We start from the raw sequence: 19,657 nt of genomic DNA, 5'->3' as shown, positions 1-19,657 counted from the left end.
TTTTTTTTTTTTTTTACCAAAGTAGGAATTGTAGATACAGTTAAGAACTTTTGTGGAGGTAACCAATGCAATTGGAAAAAAAAAAAACATATGCAAACCATATGTCCTTGAGAAAGGGATTTTCATCCCAGAAAGTTTTTCTTGCAAGTGCATTAGTTTAACTAACTTATTTGTCTGTCCTTCCGAACCTTTTATCTCCAGACAGCTGTGCCCATAGGAACAGTGCACGATTCTTATTGTGACTTTGGGAATAACTGAAATGTTAATACTGGATAATGTTTGAAAACAGAGGTACACGCAGGTGAATTCAATAGTTTTTCACTCCTGGAGAATTTATCTGTATTGTACAGCCACGAGAGTGTGTTGTAGAGCCTATTTCAGGCATGCCATCTTGCTTCACTTAAAGGCGTAAGGAACAGTGAGATTATGGGTACTTGGGGAAGGAAATTCCTCCTGTCTTAAAAATATGTAATGTCACAAACTAGTGTCACAGGTGTAAATATAGTGTTCAAAGAAATGGAGTTGTATGGAAGGCACAATGTGGAAACATTCGTGGAGTTTATTACTGATTTGCATCACAAAGAAAACCCAATAGAAGTGCTTCTTACAGAGAGTCTTTCCTCTTTTTTAATTTAAATGACTGATTTATCGTTACATTTTCTGACTTCTTAGCATTTCTTTTCTGTTACAGATATTATTTCTATCATAAAACAGTGGAACATTTTATTCCTCATTAAGTAGGGTGTGTATGAACTCAAAGTTGATTAACACATCACATATATATGTGTATGAGATGTGCTGTAAGTGTGGCTGCAAGTACTGCCAGGCTGTAAGGGACACTTACAGAGTGACTTCAGATTACAAACTGCCATCTTTAGGGAAATTACTCTGTGCAGTTGACAGTGTTTGCTTTCACTGAGTTTCAGTGTGTGGCCGGTTTGGTTGAGTGTTAGCATGAAGAAGGAAAAGTCGTTTTAAAATGTAGAGATCGTAAACTTGGAAATCAGAAAAACAGGGAAACTTAGAAGAATAGTTCATAAAAATACTATTCAGAGATTCCATGGGAGTTGTTTACTGGCTACCATCATTAAATTTCCATTATTTGTGTTCTTTGGGGGCTGCATCGGGACTGGAATGATTTTAATCTGGCAGAATGGGTTTCTAAAAGTAGAAAAGGAGTAAAGATGCAGGAATTGGTAGTTACTGCATAGTAAATAGCAGTACTTGAAAGGAAATAGTAAGAAAGTATCTTTAAGGGTGTGGAATTGATGTTGAAGTTAAGTCTTTCCAAAAAGTTTTGAAAACTTTGAGTTTGAATTAAAAATAATAATAGTACTTGTGGAATAGCTGATTTCAGTGAGCAAATCATGTGAAGCTGTAGCCTGGACTGCCATTTAGGAGCACTGCAGCTTGTGAGCAATAAAAACCCTGAGGTTTAAACTCAGCATCTTAAAATGCAGTAAATTAAACAACTCAGTAACGCATGCTTTTTTTCCTATCAATCTTACACAGTCAGCCCACATCAATTCACTTAAGTGAAGGGATGTTTTCAGAAAAGCTGGCATTCCTCACAAGACAGAGAAAAGTGGAAATGCCTCTTGGGTGATTTGTCAGACACCTCTGCTGTTATTTGAGCTTCCTGATAAACAACAATCTTTTCAGAGCAACCGGTGACAATGCAAATAAAACACGAGGGGAGCACAAGGGACTGCGTAGTTCACACTTTGTGTTTGAATTGTATTTCTATTGGTCCAAAATGCATCTCATGCCTCTCTTTGGTTTGGTGTTTTGAGAGGCTGCGGGGAAGGAAATGCAATATGAGCAAAGACTTGAAATTGGTCGTGTTTAGTTTCAGTTTGTAATGGCTGATTCCTGTAGGAGCGTGAGAGAGCATACAGGAGTTGGTAGGAGAAATGAAAGCAGTTGGACTTACTGTCTTGTTTTAAACTGCAAAAAAACAAAGAATAAGCTTGGCTTCCAGTGTCGTCAAAAGCAGTATTTGCACAGCTTTAAAGCACAGTCCGTAACTAAAGCTTCGAGATGGAGAGGCCTGGAGAGAGCGACTGTCCCATGTCAGGCCCTCTGACGGCCTACACGCTAATCTTGGGTCAGAAAGAGAGAGAGCTTGGTGGTCTCAGCTTAATCCCCAGCAGATCTTTTGTCCACGTCAGAAACACACCACAGAGTTTGGCACAGTTCTGTGTAATGAGCAGTTTCTTTCAGCACAGACCTAGGCCTGCCGTGTTTTGGCTTTGGCCAGTGGAGATACGTTGGCAGCGGTGGCGGCGCAGGCTTGCACAACGCTTGCCCTTTGCTCTGCCTCTTTCTAAGCGAGCGTGCCAGTCTCTCCTTTCCATGGAAATTAAATTTCACACCAAAACTTAACACGAAGTCTGAAGTCTGCAAATCTTTAATCAGGCCTTGTGAACTATTGTCTGTCTTGCCCAATGTGTGAAGGAACTCCCTGTTCTTCTCCTATAGACTGGTTTCTAAGTCTCTGCGGACCCCCGGTGACTGTGCCCCACACAGAGAGGACATCAGCCTGCTCTCTGTTCACAGCTTTGGGCTCCAGCAGCTGACAACTGCTGCTCTAAGGGAGGGAGCCCTTGCAAGAGACCCAGAGAAGTCTCAGAAACCTACATCATCATATTTAGCTCAAACAAATGAGTATCGCTTGCTTGAAGTGATGCTGAAATATAAAGGAAGACTAAAATGCATTAAGTCTTGCATAAGTGGATGCTATGGAAAATCTGGCCTGTCTTCCTCTGCTCTTAGTTATGGGTAAATGGAAGAGAACATTTTCTTGCTCTTTGAAGCTTTTTCTCAGCCAGCTCAGCATGTCAAATGGCACGATGTGTTTCACAGTCTTTATTGTCGATTGGGTATTTTTTACAAAGCCTCTGCATTTATTGTGAAAGCCAAAACACAAGATGTACTGGTAATTAAAAAATCTAAGACTGCATCTGCAAGTAGGTTTTTGGAGTGTGGCAGAAGAGGCTTGTTGCTTTTGAAGAGGGAGAATGCTCAGTGAGAGCATTTGAGGCTGTAATATTTTAATTACACCTTCTGGGGATTCTCACCCAGCTAGTTCTGCTTTCAAGGATGATGGCAAAAAGCTCTTTGGATAGTTATTTTGAACTTCTTCCAGCTAAAGCCCGCTTCTCTCTAGGCTTTAAATCAAGAATTCTTCATTCACATCAGTGTAGTTTCACCTCTAAGGTTGGACCAGGCTCGGAGCACCTGGTGGAGCTGTGGGTGTCTCTGCTCATTACAGGGGAGTTGGACCAGATGGCCTTTTAAGGTCCTTTCTATAACTCAAACAGTTGTATGATTCTAAATGAGAAAATAAAGCGGGTGCAAGGCCCAGTCCTGATCATTTCCATGTTCAGAATCTTGTTTCAGGATCTGAGACGTAGAATCATAGAATGGCCTGGCTTGAAAAGGACCACAATGCTCATCCAGTTCCAACCCCCTGCTGTGTGCAGGTCACCAACCAGCAGCCCAGGCTGCCCAGAGCCACATCCAGCCTGGCCTTGAATGCCTGCAGGGATGGGGCATCCACAGCCTCCTTGGGCAGCCTGTTCCACTGCCTCACCGCCCTCTGAGTGAAAAACTTCCTCCTCATATCTAACCTAAATGTGCCATGATAGGTTTAAGCTTACAGAATAAATGTATTGCTCAATAGATTTGATGCATAATAACAAGCTCTTCTAATAGAAAACGTTTGGTCCAACGCTTAAATAAATCTACTGCTAGGGTATTTCGGAAACTTTGGAAACAATTTCCTAGAAAGTGATGATATCCTGGAATTTAACAACGTACTTAATGTATCTTTAACATTAAGCATGATTGCACCCTCACAGGTAAGTGTTTGTTTTTGTATCATTATGTTAAATGCTAAGATGCTGTTATTTTTAGAGTTCAGCTTTTCCTTACTCCTCTTTCTGGTTCAGGTGTTTGGTTACTAGTTCATCCTGCAGCCTGTGCATGTGCTAAATGCCCAAGCAGCCTCATTGCATATTAGAATTGTTTCCATTCTTCTCTCGTCACATTGTAATGGATCTGATCTTCTACAAGAACAGTTTACAATTATTTGCTTTTTGCTGAATTTAATCTCTGTATACTTTGTTATCTTTTATCTAAGGTGCCTTGATGTTACTTTGAGTGGCATTTTTTCAGGCATTTTTACAGTTTTTCTAGGCTTCCCCCAAGCAACATCATTGACAAACTTTATAGCATTTTAAAATACATCATTGTTCTTGTATTTGCCTTTTTCCTAGCTGAAATGCTCAGATGTTTTTGGGTGATTACATGAAAACAGCTCAGGTGATTATTTTTTTTTCCTCATGTATGAACAGAGCATCTCAAAGCACTTCATTCTTAACCCATAGAGTTACCTCTAGGAGGACACTGCTCATAGTTTGGTTTGTAAGGAGAAAAACATTAATTCTGACCTCCGTTATCTGCATCGCTTCTCTCTGAAAGCTTATGTGTGATGCTAAGAAAATAAACATTGACATTTTTCAAATAGGCCAAATTCTTATTTTAAAATTTGAATGTAACATTTTGGCATGTTATTTTTGCATAGAAATGGTGCTCTGGCTCCTGATAAGATGTTAGAAGGAATTTAGAACATTCTTTGCTCAGAGCCTTGCCAATAGTGGAGTTTGCAAAATGGAAAGAGAAGAGCTTGACCTTAAAACAGAAGAAGAGTCTAAGTGGTGACATATTCCACTGATTGAATGCTAGCAGTATGGGATCTGTTTATATAGAAGCAAAGAAATAATGCAGATCTAACTTTGAAGAGAAACTCTGGACTACTAATATAAAGATTTATTTCTTTTACCAAGTTATAAATAACCTTACATCAAACAAAAGCCTTTAACTGCTTGATGTATTCTGTGTAGTTACAAAGAATAGATGCACAGCGTTTCAGTTCCAGTTCAATAACGTTTAGTTGTTTGTACAAATTAGAATTGACTTTGATATAAATGATAAATAGAGAAGAAACATTAATAGTTCCCATACCAACAGTACAGTTTAAAGATCCAAATGTTTACAGTGGCCGCGTCCAAGTTTGGAACAGAGGGTCATACAGGATTGTGGAAACACCAGGAGTGCCCCTCAGAGAGCTCTTAGCTCTTCGTCCACGTTGCTCTCAGAAAATTGCATCTGAACATGAAATAGGTTGCAGCAGAATACGGCAGTCCAGTGGAAGCACACATGTTAGTGCTTTGCTTCATAAACCCCCGGCATTTTATTGAGGAGGATCTATTGCTAAAAATGTAACTCAGCTTTCAGATACAATGGCTGTATTTGTTACTTGGCAGCTGCGGAATACACCTTTTCGTGAGTAGTTTTTCTTTCCAAGAGCTGAGCAAGGTTTCACTTCAGGAAGTTTTAAACTTCGTGCAGTTGAGATTCAAGCACATTTTCCTGTTTCCAGTTCACATGTTGCTGTGGTAACTTTGTCTCACTTTTAATGTGATGTAAGAACTGCAACCTCTACTTGGTACTTGGTCCAATTACTAAACAATGTCAGCGACCTCAGAGGAAATAATTGGATAGATGAGAAATGCTCCTGCAGATTTTAGGCGTGCTTTCCAGGTCAGCCGATGACGCCTTATGGCTTTCCAAAGGTTCTCAGTAAATAGTAAATAAAACCTGAAACCATCAGTAGAACTCAATGAAATTCCGCTCCAAAAATCACATTTCCTCTCTCCAGTAATCCTGGGCTGACCTTGGATAGCACACAGGAGTGAAAAGGCGACATAAGGCTGAACCTTTGTCTGGTTACTTGTAAAATATCTGATAATATTTAGCATATTTGCCTGGAAGCATTAAAAACCATTCTAGGATCTTAATCTTTAAATCTCTGGAGAGCTGCTGGTGAATTTTTAATTCGGTTTCTCTTTTTTCAAACACTTGACATCTGAAAAGTATGCAGTTACAAGCTGGAAACAGAAATTTGGATTGTCACCAAAAATACTTCTTCATGGGTTAAAAAAATGTAAATCTTCACAGGGCAATTTGATTGAACTGCTAGCTCAAGAAAAATGAGTTGAAAAATGCGTCTCTAAACTTACATCTCTAATCAGGCTATTAGGGGTCTGAGGAGTATGTGAATCAGCAGTTTACCCTGTTTTGGGTGATATTTGTTCCATATTTTTACATGCAATCATTCTTTCAACTTTCTGAGTGACATTTGCAATTTCTCAGTGAAAATCCTGATTGTTACCTGTAGGATGTTTATAAACTCAACTACCCTACCCAGGTATGGTTCCAAAGACTGGAGGGTTCTTATTTTAATGTTCTTGTAAAATTAGCCATTGACTTGGTAAGGTTTGACTAATTTGACATGTAGCTGCTGGTGCCTATCAATCAGTACAGCAGAATCCTGTTAGCTAGGAAGATTTACAGCACAGCTTTGGACAATGCTCATACATACCCAGGTAAGTAGCTGTGTCTTCTGCTCGCAGTAGAAGGAATACAGGGAAAGATTGATTCAAATGCATGTTTTACGTGCCGTGTGTGGTACACAGGGCTGTGAGATGTTCACTAAAACGTCTTTCTGTTGGTTGCTGCCATGCAAGTGTTGCCACAGTGTATGTGAGCAGCTATCTGCCTGTCCTTGGCAGCAAGGAAGGGAGCAGAATTCACATTCTCATTCTCCGGGATCCACAGAAAGTTCATTTTGGGTCTCTGGAGCTTCCCAGGGAAGGAAAGAGCTGCACATTCCTTCCTCTACCTGGAGAGAGTCGAATCTAAGTTATTTAGGCCCTCGTGGTTTATTAGTTTGTCGGTCCTGTGAAGATCTGCTTTGCAGGGTGCCAGGAAGCAAGGGAAGACTGCTGGACCTGTTGTGGTATGGGAAGGACAGGGATCCAGGATGGAATAGCCTTGTGGCAGTCACCTCGGGTGCGTAGCCAGAAGCCTTATTTCAGTGGCAGGGTAACCCTGATTTCCCAGCAGAATGATGAGTTCCCTTCACAACTTTATTGCATCCCCAGTGCTACAAGGAGCTTTTAATTTTTTGATTGATTGTCCTTTTTTATTGCTCAAGTGCTGTGTGGCATATTGCTGGCTTTTGTCACTGTAGCCTGTTTTGAAAGACTGACTTTTATACTGCTTCAGATTTTCACGGCTAGAAGAATTGCAGCTAAATGGGTAAGCAATATGCTGCATAGTCAATATTGGTCCAAATGGACTTGAGAATAAAGGTGGGTTTCATTTAGAGACGTTAGAAATCATTCTTTCCATGGATCAGGGCAGTCATTGCGCTTGAGGGGCAAATGGGAGCAGGGGCTGCCTGCTAGGGAAGGGGTGAGCACCTGCTAGCGCAGTTGGATATTAAAGTGGTATAGTTTGTGCAGCCTTCCTGACAATTTATTTGGTGGAGAAGCTGTTTGAGTTCAGCACAGTAGGGCACCTGAGATGTAGCTTCTTTTCAGCAGGCTTCTACATGGAGAGCAAAGAGCTGTTTAAGCAAGGCTGAGGCAAAAACAATAAGGTGGTATGAATAACTTAATTTCAACAGGAGGCAACAATTTAAATACAATACAGAAAACAACAACATGGAGTTGCCTGCTCTGAGGAACAATTAAAAATACATAGCTTTTAGTAACTTGATAGACAGGTCTCAATTCAGAAAAAGAAAACAGCAAGCAAATATTAATGGGACCTGGGCACCTATTTGAAGTTAAGCAGGTGCTGAAGTGCTTGGCTGTACAGAAATGCAGAGATTTAATTAGGATCTTGTTACGTGTGGCAGGCATCTCTGACTTTCAGGCTGGAGAGGGAGCACCAAGAAAAGCTAACTCTAGGATTCCAGCACATGGCGTGGGTTCCTGTGCTGCCTTTCAGTAAGCAGTTTGTATCTCATATTGGAGCATTTTGTGAGATGAGCATGCCAGGCCTGCAAAACTCCCTGAGATCATTCAGCAAGGAGGCAGAAGTCGCTGTTTAAAGTAAAGATAAAAATAAAAATAGAGAAGAGTCCTTTGCAACTGTAAAGAAGTCATAGATGAGGCGTTCATTTGTTTTCTTTGTTGGTCATCTGCTAAGTCGAGTTCTGGACTTTCTGCTCTGTTGGAGGTTCGTATGTCTGCAGGTTTTTTCCAGATAGGAGTTGTTTGATGACTTTTTTTTTTCAGGGTACGTACTGTAGTGTATCAGGTTTAGCAGCTGCATTGGTACAGTGAGCTAAACTCATTAAATTGATTCCACATGTGATAAATACCAAATTAAAACAATGAACAGCTCTCAAGTAGAACTTTCCTATCTTTAATGTCAGTAACGTTGCAGTTAGAAAGTTGGGGGGAAAAACAACCAACCCCAAATGGTAATGTTGTGTGCATGTTGCTTATTTGGGAAGAGAACTCTTAATTCCCTGTGATGTTTTTGGAGTGGGTAAGGGGGTGAAGTGTGAAGTGAGAAAGAGCTCAGAACTGCTTGTCCTGTGCCTGCTCAGCAAGTCCAGGGGATAGCAACAAAGAAATGGGTTTCCCTCCCTCTGTCCTTTGTCACAATACGAGTTGTAGCTATTGGAGTAAAATTGTAAATGATTAAAAGTGCTTTTCTGATTGGAGGATTTACTGTAGAAAAACCTACGGTGAAATAATAATAACAGTATATTTATTATAACAATAAATAAAGAATCCCAGCAGTAATCACCAAGAATGGTAGCCAGCAGTTAAGTGTAGCATCATCCAAACGCTTCGGTGGTGGGCTGCTAGATACTTTCCTCAAAAGAGCAATGCTTAATTGTCACATATTTGTCTGCCTCTTAAAAATTCCTGCCGGCTTTAAGGTCATTAAGACGTTTCTACCAGTGTTTTGAAAGGTTTTCAGTGTATTTTACGCTGGTGAACTGCAAAAACGCAAACGATTACTTTGTTGATCTTGTTTTTAAACTGAACTGCATTATCGACTCAGTGTGTTCTTAAGGTATTGTTAAAAGTGCTTTGAAAACTTGTAAATCCCTGTAATTTATGTTCCTGTGGTCTCGACTGCTTCTTTCTGTCCTTCTGGTTTTAATTTGAACGCAGTCTTGTCTGGGTGTGTACCTGTAAAATTGTGTTTTTCCAAGTACAATTTACAGTCGTGACCCTAAGTTTTACAGTGTTCAGCCCTATAGGAGCTTCCTCCTATGCCGAAAAGCCAACTTTGGGTCAGACAGCTCTTTCATATTATAATTGTCTAATCGAGGTTCCTTGGAACAGATCCTGACATTTTGTAGTGTATCACAAAGGCTGTATAAGAATATCAAGTAAATGGGAAAGGTTCCTTTGCGAGAGACCAGTATAGCATTGCCTGATTTCTTCAGATGTACACAGTTGTAAACTTAGCCTGCTTCATGACAACAGTCCCATTTATCTAAACAATTCTCCTTTTAGAGTCAATGGCACTGATAGAAACTGAGATAAGAAATACAGATGGGAGGGTCTTTCAGAGTCTCCACTGAAACTAGTTGCTGTGCAGCTTACAATCACCTTTTCTTTTCAGTGCCTGAGAATGCACAGCAGACTACCACGATGAAACAGAGTCCTCTCTGGCTGCCAGAGAGCACTTGGGTAAAGGATGAGCGAGCTGCATGTGGGTTTTTACAGTCCTGGTGATCTCGGATCTTGCTCTTGACTTTTTTTCCTTTTTTTTTTTTTTTTTTTCCTTTTTAATAAAGACGTGCTTACTGTGTTTAAATGGCTGCAGTTGGGAGAGTTGTTTTGCAGTTCTAACTCACAACAGTCCCTTTGCTTTCATTCTTTGCCTTACATGAAAGTATTGTAATCTTCAGATTAATCTGTTTCTTGGTTTTTTTTTTAATTGTCTTTTTTGGTAATAGAAACAAAAGCAGTTTACAGCCTTGGTGTTCCTCTGCAGTAAATACAATACTTGCACACTAAAACAGGAGTTACTCGGACTAAATGTTCTAAGATTTATTTTTAGTATTTACTAAGATGTTTTCTTCTCATCCGCGCTCATATTTTCAGCATGACTTCAGCACTGGTTGATCCACAGGAAGACCAGATAGAGCACGTGTCCTCACTCTGTTACGTTTGTCTTTCAGATCATTGTGCAGTCTGGCCGTCACCCCACCGTGCTGCAGAAGCTGTGCCAGTTGCCTTTCCAGTATTTCAGCGATCCTCGGTTAATCAAAGTGCTCTTCCCTTCGCTAATAGCTGCTTGTTACAACAACCCTCAGAACAAGCTCATTCTGGAGCAGGAGATGAGCTGTGTGCTCCTCGCCACCTTCATTCAGGTAGCAGCGCCGTGCAGCAGTGCTGCAGGATGACTGCGGCCCTTTTTCTCGCCTTTGCTGTGTGCATGGAAATTATTTGCCTTACGTAAAGCGAGTAAACAGCACTGAAGTACTTTAAGATCCTCTGCAGCTCTTTTCAAACCACAGATTATGCCTGTACTTGAGATATCTTATAACGCTGAAAGATTACCCGAGCAGTTCAGGTTCTCGCTGTCGCGTGCGGAATCCTGCTTTCACTGAAGTTAGTGATGTGCCAGAAGGATGCGATGCGAATCGTACTATTACAAGGCAATCCTTAAAATACTTCACTTTTTCTAAGCTACTGCATATGCAGCATATTTGAAATCTGTGTATTGATGTGTTTACATCTAAATGTATGGCTGTATACTGCACACAACAGATTTACAGAGAACAGAACAGCAGTGTATATATTTGATGCAGAAGGCACACAACATATGTTACCGGTCTAATCGTGCAGTCTTTACTTCTGACAGTAAGCCACTGAGGTCGTTACAAATACTGCTCTGAGTAAGGTTTTACAGCAGCTTTGTTCCCTTTGTGTCAATCTATATGCTGTGCTGTACTTACCAAACCTGTTTCATGCTTTCTATATACTTTACTGTCTGTTTTTAAATAAGTAAATGCTGTTTTCATCAACGCTATCACAAAATAACGTGCTTTGGTCACCTGGAAGTTCCTGTTATTGCTACAGAAACGGTCCTGCAGCTCTTCCCTAAACGCTTTACAGCCAGTCCTGAGGCAGGCTGCCCCAATTGAGGGGAAAGGACGCAAGAACTAAATATTTACTGCAAGTTTCAGCGTGACTCCTGAGTTACTGAGCACGACTGCTTTTCGTTCTTTGAACACTCAAATAGTAGCAGCTTAAGGAAGAAAGAAAACTTTTGAGCTTAGCAGAATTTGCAGTGGAGCTTCTGTTGAAATACGAAGCCGTAATTCGTGCCTCACCTTGACTTTTTTCATATGGACACATTTTAATGTGGGAGCTACAGATATCACCGTAGAAGCTGCGGTGGCAAAAAGTAGCTTCAGCAGTATGAGAAAACACAGCAGGCTGGATTTGTGTTCCAGTTCAAAAGTACAGAGAAGAGTAGGGAAGAGTCCCCCATCAAATAATTAGCTTTATTTGCCTTGATTCCTTTTCTCTAATAGAAACTGTGGTATTTAAATCTACACTAGCTGCAGCAAAACGTATTTCCAAGTGTCGGTGTTATTAGTTTCACTTCCAATTAGAGCTGGATTTCTATCCCAGATGCCAAGTCCTCATACTGTTCTTTCAGGCTTTTAGAAGAGGTGTTGCATTAATGTATAGAAGATCCTTGTGTGTGTGTGTGCGATCTTACTGCCGTGTCATTGCTCACCTCCCTGCTACTTCACTGTTGCACCCCTTTGAGAATCAAACCCCAAATGTTGAACACGCGCAGAGAGCGAATCCGGCAGGCACAGAGGAGTGCTCCCATAGCTGTGCACACAGCAGAGCCCTGCCCCTCTGCTTCGGTTTCAACCCGCTGCTTTTTTGTCAGGCAAATCCCTCACTCCCTTCCGTGGAAGTTTTGGTAAAGTCTGCAAAATATTTCCCTGGGACCAGAAAATGAGATTCTTCCTGTGCCAGGGAATGCAAAAAGAAGCCCTGTTTATGTAAGAGTTTGGTGGTGTGTACAAATATAACACTTAAATATAGTGTGTTAAATGTGTGCAGCATCAATCAAAGGAAAATGATTGCTGGATTTTACAACTATCAGCGTTGCACCTCCCTGCCAGCAGATCTGCTGCCATCCCCTGAAGGTTGCATCATCCTTTCTCTTACTTCTGTCTCTGGATGCGCTGGAACAATTGTAAAAAATATTCAGAAATAGCCACGATCTGTTAAATTGAGTCTCGTGTCAAACGACCCCAGCCCTGCTTAGGGAGTGCAGGAACAAAAGGCGGTTTGCTCGGAGCGCTGCGCGCTGGAGCAGCCCGAGGGAGCAGGGCTTGCTGTGCTCTGTGGAGCTGATCACGGCCTTGGGAGAACTTTGCCTGCTCTCAGGGAATGGGGATCTTGAGCTGCAGGGTGCAATTGGGTCGGTCAGCAATGGAGTGAGAGCGTGTTTGGAATTCACAGCCTAACTCCAAAACGCGTGGTAAAGAAATACGGCCGTAGTCACTGTCTCAAATTGAAAATAGTGAGAATAATTATTTCTGAGGAAGGTAATAAAACTGCTATTTCTCTGCTGTAAATTAAAAATAGATGTACGTTGAAATTGTGCAAAATCCACTCTGAGCTATAGAAACTAAGTGCTGGCAGGGTTCTGATACAACGCGTAGCAAACAAAGCGCTTTGTTAACATGCAGATTTCATAAAGCATTCGTTTTCTTGGCCGACTTTGAAGACTTTACAAAATGGTTTTAATTCCTCAAATGCGAGATCTGAAAATCTGATGCTCTTTTTCTTTCCCATAGGATTTTGCACAGAGCTCAGGCCAAATGGATAATCTGTTATCTCAGCAGAGGGGTATGTCTCCATTGAATGTAACGGAGTACAACTGGGTAACAAAATGTGTACATACTGTGTTTTGCTGTGATTTGGATATTTTTTGCATCTGCATCACCATAAAAAGGAGTACAGTAAACTGCAAAATGATTTTCCAGTCTTGGGAGAGGCTCTCTAGCTTAAAATCTGACCTGAAAGTATGCGACTTCCAGTCTTTGCTCACAGTATCAGGAATCTGGGCTGTTAATCTTTATTAAACGCTACGTGGTATTCTGTCTTAAAACGTGATACTGTACGTGCACGTATTTAATTAGCTGTCACAAAGGCTGCTTTCAAAAGTCTTAGGTTACAGCAGCCGTGCAGCCATCCCAACACACCCGAGGAGCCAGAAATTAGTAAAATACTGTCCTGTAATTATTCCACAAAGTTCCTTGGGCTGCAGGAGTTGCATTGTTTTCTGAGTTGTAAATACTGCATAAAAAACAGCTAACCCACCTATGCTGGCCAGTTGGAAGGCGCTCAGCTAAGGCAGCTCCTTGCTCATTAAATAGATGGGAAATTGAAGTATGCTGGTGGGGAAAACATCTGCAGTCACCCACGTTTTCATGAAGTGCATCTCCTGTTTCTCCCTCATAGTGGGCAGAGTTTCACCACAGCATTGCTGGGGGGTTGGCAGGGGAGGAACGGTTCTAGCTCTAAGTCATAAGATTTTTTAAAAATACACTGCAAAATGAAGGTAGGTATGGTGTGATTTTTACTGTCGGCATTCTCCCTTCCAGTCTGAGGCAGCCTCGTGCAATGTCTGCAAAACAAACTTTCCAGAATTAATGTGTTTGCATGAGAATCAGCTTGAGAAACAGCTAAAATCCAAGCAGGGAACTGCTTTTTATTTTCATTATTCAAACGGAATGAGCTTTTAAACAAAGATGACTACGTGGTGACATGAGAGTGTGATTTCTAAACATTCCCCAGATGCAAAAAGAGGGGATAATAATAGCAGCATAGGCAGGATTATTTTTATCTATTTTATCATGCCAGTGTGAAGGGCAGCATCCCCACAAAACACAAACAGGAACAAAAATACTGCATATAACCAGGAGGGGAACGGCTCTTTTCGAGGGTGCGTAGTGATAGCATGAGGGGGAATGATTTTAAACTGAGACAGGGGAGGTTTAGGTTGGATATGAGGAGGAAGTTTTTCACCCAGAGGGTGGTGAGGCACTGGCACAGGTTGCCCAAGGAGGCTGTGGATGCCCCATCCCTGCAGGCATTCAAGGCCAGGCTGGATGTGGCTCTGGGCAGCCTGGGCTGCTGGTTGGCGACCTGCACACAGCGGGGGGTTGGAGCTGGATGAATATTGTGATTTTTTCAAGCCAGGCCATTCTATGATTAAAAGAGAACTTGGGAGTTCTCCACTGCTCAGTTCAGGGTTGGGCCTCGCAAACCTTGGCACGTGTGTGCAGTCTGCTGTCCTCATGGGAAAGCTGTGGGTCTGGGGGCTGAGGAGCAGCTGCTGAGGAGGAGGCAGGGCCGGATGGGAGCACACACCAAACGCTGTGGGCTCAGAGCCCTGCGCTCACCTCCCTGCATGGCGTGAGGACTGGGGGGGGTGAGGAGGTGACGTGGCCAGAGTTGGCCGCCTGTTCATTATTCTTGTTTTATTGCCATCTTTCTGAAGAGGGAATAACCGGATAATTTTACCTTCTGTCTCCCACAGAGAAGCGGTTCTGCGCACAGGACTCCCTCGAGCTGCCCAACCGCTTCCCCCGGCAGTGCTGGGAGGAGGCCCGGCAGTTCTTCCTGCGGCGCTGAGGGCCGCGCCGACGCACCACCGCTGCTGCTGTAGATACGTGTAATTTGCACTATTTATATCCCCAGCACTGTAGATACTTTCGAGTTCTGTTTTGTAATTTTGATAATTGGAGTTAATTTCAGTCGTGTGTCCCAACGTCCCGGATCCTTCCTACGGTGTGGTGTGCTGGCATTGGAGCTGCGGAGAGGAGACTGCAAGCAGAAATGCCTTCTGTACATCTGTAATAAAGTAACTTATTCTGGCTGTGGTGTGCTGGGCTCTGAGTTGCCATGAGGAAAGGCTCTGGGGGGGGGCTGGGGTCAGAACAGGCTGTGGGGAACCTTCGCTTGTAGTTCAGTGGCGACTCGTGGCGGCGTAACACGGATTTTGTAAACCACGCACATTTTCACCGTTTCGATAAGACTTTAATAACGCTCCTTTCAACCTTGTGCTGTTCTCTTAACGGGGTAAAGTCTCCACGAACCGCAATTAAAGCCTGTGAAGCAGCCGCCGTCTCCTCGAGCTTTCTTCCGCGCGCCGCCCGCCCCGAGCCGCCCTCGTGCCCGCTGTGCCCCCAGCGACCCGGCCCGGGGCTGACGGCGTTCGGCCGCCCTGATTTCCTGTCCGATCTGCGGGCAGCCGGAGCTCCCCGCAGGTAACTCCGAGCCCCGCGGTTAAGCGGGGATCCCTCCCACCCGCCCCGGGCCGGCGGCCGTTCCGCAGCCCCTCTCTTCCCCTCGTAACCCGGGCCGCCCCGTGAGCCCGACGGCCCCGCAGCGCTCGACCCGCGGCTGTCCCCGCGCGGCCGGAGCTCCCGCACCGCCCCACAGCACCGCGGCGGCTCCGGGAACGCGAAAGGTCGGGGCCGCGGAGGGCCGGCCAGGCTGAGAAAGGGGAGGGAGAGGCGGGGAGCCGGAACGGGAACGCGGGCGGAGGAAGGAAGGCGAGGAGCCGCTACCGGGGAGAACGGAACGTCTGTGTGCGAAGGGGAGCCCCGCGGCAAAGCCCCGCATCGCGGCAGGTGCGGGCCGGCCCCGGGCGCTGCCCGAAAGGGAAAGCCGCGCTCCGCCTCCCGGCTATAAATAAACGGGCGGCGGTCGGAGCCGATTAGCGGTGCGGGTGGCGATGCCGCAGAGCCGCGCCGCGGGCTGAGCCCGCCCCGCCCGGAGCTCCGTTTCGTTGCAATGTTTTCGTTTTCCTTTTTTTTTTTTTTTTTTTTTTTTCTTTTTGTTCGTTTGTTTTTATTAAGTCCAAAATATTTAATCCCACTATTCAACCGCTGACTCTGACAATAAATAGCAATAACTTACTTTTGTTCGTTTAAAGGCTCAAACAATCCGTCCTCCGTCCGTCGCTAACAACGCCGGCAGCGCTGGTGCCGTCGCACCGCCCCGTCTCCGCGCTCCGGCGCTGCGGGAGGCACCGGCGTGAGGCGGCCCCGACGGCCGCGGGGCTCCGTTCCCCATTCGCTGTGATTCGAGTTTTCGTTTCTGTTCCAGGCGAGGAAGAAGAGCCGGCGCCGCGCCGGGCAATCCGCTTTCATCGGGGAAAAGAAACATCGAAATACGCAGCGCCGAACCTCCGCGCAACGAAATAAGCGGGGCGGGGGCTCTCCTCTCTCTTTCTCTCTCCGGTCCGGTAAAGGCAGCGAGAATCCCGGCTCTTTTCGGCCGTCGGCAAGGTACGTTCGGTTTGGTTTTAAATAGGGATAATTAAAAGACAAAGGCGCTCGTCCGGCGCGCTGGGCGCGGCGCGGGGCCGGGTGTCTCATGCAGGGAGCGCGGCATGCGGAGGTCCCGCGGCGGCGGGAGCCGGGCGGCCTCACGTCTCGGCCGGGCTGGGCACCATGCTGTTGGGAGTGTCGGGGAGCTGGGAGGAGAGCGAGGTCACGTCGCTGCCGGAGGACGTGCCCAAAGAGCCGGACTCGGAGAACGAGACCTGGGGGAGCAGCGGCGATGAGCCCCGCGGCGGTCCGCCCGTCCCCGCCCCGCACCGCTCCCCGCCGCGCCCGGGGCTCACCAGCTGCTGGAAGGCGGCGGGCGGCTCCAGGTCGCTCTGCAGCGCGAAGTCGCTGAGCGCCTTCCAGGGCGGCTGGTAGGTCTGCACCTCCACCGCGCTGCCCTGCACGGCGCTCTCGTGCCGGACGGGGCTGCCGGCCACCAGCGGCGTCCCGGTGAGGCCCTGCAGGCTCTGCGGGCACGCGGCGCTTCAGCGCGGCGCCCCGACTCCCCCCCCCGGTCCCCTCCCGAGCCTCCGCCCGGCCGCTCACCGTCTTGTCGCTGTGCTGCTGCTGCTGGAGCTGCTTCATGAGGATGGACTTCTTCTTGTCCTTGCAGCGCTTGTTCTGGAACCAGACGCGGATGACGCGCGGGCTGAGCCCCGTCATCTCCACCAGCTGCTCCTTCATCAGGGCGTCGGGTCTCGGGTTGGCGGCGTAGCAGGTCCGCAGCGTGTGCAGCTGCTTCTCGTTCAGCACCGTCCTCACGCGGGTGGTCTTCTCGGCCGCTTTGTGCGACTGCGGCCGCGGGCCGGGCGGCCGTCCGGGCACCGGCTCTGCGCGGCGGAGAGAGGGAAGGAGGGAGGGAAGGAGGGCGCGCGCCGTCAGCGTCGCCGCCGACGGCCGCCCGCAGCCCCCAGCCCGCCCGTCCGCCCCGAGGAGCGGCAGCGGCGGGCCGGAGCTGTGTGCCGGTACCTGCGAGGTGCGCGGGCGGCGGCGCGGGGCTGCGGGGTCCGCGGGCGGCGGTGCCGTCGGTGGGCGGCCCGTGGTCGGCGCGGCAGAGCAGGTCGCGCTCCCGGAGGCAGAACTGATCCCCGGGCAGCAGCTGGCGGCCGCAGGCGGCGCAACGGAAGCACTCCAGGTGGTAGACGTGGTCGCGGGCGCGCATCACCAGGTCGCTGCTGCTGAAGGCCGCCCGGCACTGTGCGCACTTGATGCCGAAGAGCCTGAGGGGCGGCGGCGCGCCGTCAGCGCTCGGAGAGCGCGGGGCCGCGAGGGGCACCGAGCTCGGTTCGGGTTCGTTTCGTTTCGTTTTAGAACGAGCGGGTCACCTGCCGTAGTCCCGCTTGCAGTAGGCCTTGCCGTCCCGCAGGAAACACGTGCAGGTCTCGTCCAGCGGCTGCCCGCACTCGGCGCACTTGAGGCAGGCGACGTGCCACTCCAGGTCCGGAGACACCCGCAGCAGAAACGGGTCCTGGATGCGGCCCCCGCAGCCCGCGCACAGCGCCAGCCCCGGCCGTCCTGCGGGACCCGCGGCGTCAGCGGGCGGCGGGGGGAGGCTGCGGGCTGCGGGGCTTTGTTCTTTTTGGGGTTTGGGTTTCTGGTTGTTTCGTTTTTGTTTTTTGGTTTTTGGTTTTTTTGTTTTTTTGTTTTTTTTTTTAAGCAAAATTGAAAGAAAGAGAGAAATACGGGCGGGAACTGGGAAAGAAATGAAAGAGCCACGACGGGAAAGAACGGAGCGGTGGGAATTCCGAGGAGAAAGTTGACTGGGGGAAATCATAGGAAATCAACCCAGGAAAAGATAGAAAAGTGGAATCTCGGAAGTGGAAAGAAATGCAGAAACGCAGAAAGACCAATACAGAACGAGGGGAAGGCGGAAAGAAAGAACGAAAGGAAAAGAACTAACGATGGAAAGACAGACAGAGAAAGAAGAGCAAAGGGAAAAAAAAAACGGAAAGAGAGAACGAAGGCAGGAAAGCGGACAAACGAAAACGGAAAGGGACATCGGGCAGACAGAGAGAAAAAAAAACCCCAAACAAAAACGGAAGAACAGAAAGAGAAAGAAAGAAAGGAAAACGGAAAGAGAAACAAAAAAAGAAAACCGAAACGCGGAAAGAGAAGGAGGGAACGAAAGAACGACGCGAGAAGGAAGGACGGAGCGAGCGCGGGGAGCGCGGCGGCGGTGCGGCCGGAGGGACAGCGGGGAGACGCCGCAAAACCGTGCCGCCCCGCGCCCAGCCCGCAGCCGCCCGCGGGGCCCTTCCCGGCGCTGTCAGCGAGGCGCCCGCCCGACGGCACCGCGGCGCCCCGCGGCCCTCCCGCCCCGGCACTTACTCTTGGCGGGCTCCCCCATGGCGCTCGGGAGCGGCCGCGGCAGGAGGATGTCCACCATGCGGGCGGCCCCGTGCGCACCGGCGGCGATGCGCGATGCGGGACGCGGCGCCGCCGCTCCACCACTACCCGCGCCGCGCGGGGCGGGGGCCGCGCCCGCCCCCCCGGGCCCGCCCCGCCGGGCAGCGCCGTGATGTCAGCGCGCACCGGGCGCGGGGGAGGTGGGGGGGGGGGGGGCGTGGGGGCGGCGCTGACCTCACCGCGCGGCCCCCGGAGGCGATTGGCGGCCGCGGGGAGGGCGGGCGCGGATTGGCCGCGCCGAACAATGGGCGCGCGGCGGGGCGCGGAGCGGCGCGGATCTCCCCGGAGCTCCGCCGGGCACCGGCATCGCGAGCCCGACACGGAGCGCGGAGGGCGCGGCGGCGGCGGCCCCGGGGGACGGGCGGTGGCGTCGCTTTCCCCGCGTGCCCCGTGTTTCCCTCCTTCCCGCACTGTTCCCCGACCTTGCCGTCGCCGTGCATTTTCTCCTCTTTGCGCTCCCCTTCGCCGCCCCGCCTCCCGTCCCCGTTTTCGTTGCCGCCGCTCCAGGTTTCGCTGCGGGGCGATGCTGTCAGGAGCCGGACACCGGCGGCCGCCCCGACGTTCGCGGCCGTCGGCCCCGTCGGGGCGGCCGTTCCCGATAGCGGCCGCCCGGCCGGCCGGGATCAGGGGGAACAGCCGCGCGTTGCGGCGCCTCCGTGCACCTGATCCCGCCGTGCTCCCGCAGAGAAACCTCCCGCGTTTCTTTTTTTTTTTCCTCCGTTCTACTCATCCCCCCTCCCCCAGTCTCCACGGGCTCTCTGTGCATTAGCGGAGCAATAAGCAGAGCACTCCAGCGGCCTCTGACTCGGTTTTAAATTCCCGCAGACTTTACGGCACGGCGGCAGGAGCGGCTCCTTGAGAACGCCGGCACGGCGGAATCGCTGCCGCCCCTGGGGCTTCGCGCCCGCCCGCCCAGCCGTGCTGTCGCCTCCCCAACGCGCAGTGCGTTGCGGGACGTGTGACGGGCGCGGGTCCACCTGCGCGGGT

The 19,657-nt window shown here is 48.3% G+C and overlaps 2 protein-coding genes across 3 annotated transcripts in view; one reads left to right on the top strand and one right to left on the bottom strand.

The window, feature by feature from the left end:
* SCAPER (S-phase cyclin A associated protein in the ER) overlaps positions 1-14,617 on the top strand; it is a 120,218-nt gene extending 105,601 nt beyond the window's left edge. For both annotated transcript variants that reach the window (XM_079540744.1, XM_079540743.1), the window contains exons 25-27: positions 10,067-10,258; positions 12,719-12,770; positions 14,467-14,617. In XM_079540744.1, coding sequence (XP_079396870.1) covers positions 10,067-10,258; positions 12,719-12,770; positions 14,467-14,561 — 339 coding nt within the window. In that variant the 3' untranslated portion in view covers positions 14,562-14,617. The remainder of the gene's footprint in view (positions 1-10,066; positions 10,259-12,718; positions 12,771-14,466) is intronic.
* Positions 14,618-16,362: 1,745 nt separating this feature from the next.
* ISL2 (ISL LIM homeobox 2) lies at positions 16,363-18,650 on the bottom strand (the record flags this gene model as incomplete). Its single annotated transcript, XM_079540990.1, has 6 exons — positions 16,363-16,479; positions 16,561-16,731; positions 16,811-17,094; positions 17,234-17,484; positions 17,590-17,779; positions 18,593-18,650. The coding sequence occupies 6 exons, from the start codon at positions 18,648-18,650 to the stop codon at positions 16,363-16,365; spliced, it is 1,071 nt and encodes a 356-aa protein (XP_079397116.1).
* Positions 18,651-19,657: the final 1,007 nt, after the last annotated feature.

The sequence above is a fragment of the Tetrao urogallus genome (genome assembly GCF_951394365.1).
Source record: "Tetrao urogallus genome assembly, chromosome: 11".
In the NCBI taxonomy this organism is placed as follows: domain Eukaryota; kingdom Metazoa; phylum Chordata; class Aves; order Galliformes; family Phasianidae; genus Tetrao; species Tetrao urogallus.
Note: the sequence above shows the minus strand (reverse complement) of the source record. Positions and strands in the feature narration are given on the sequence as shown.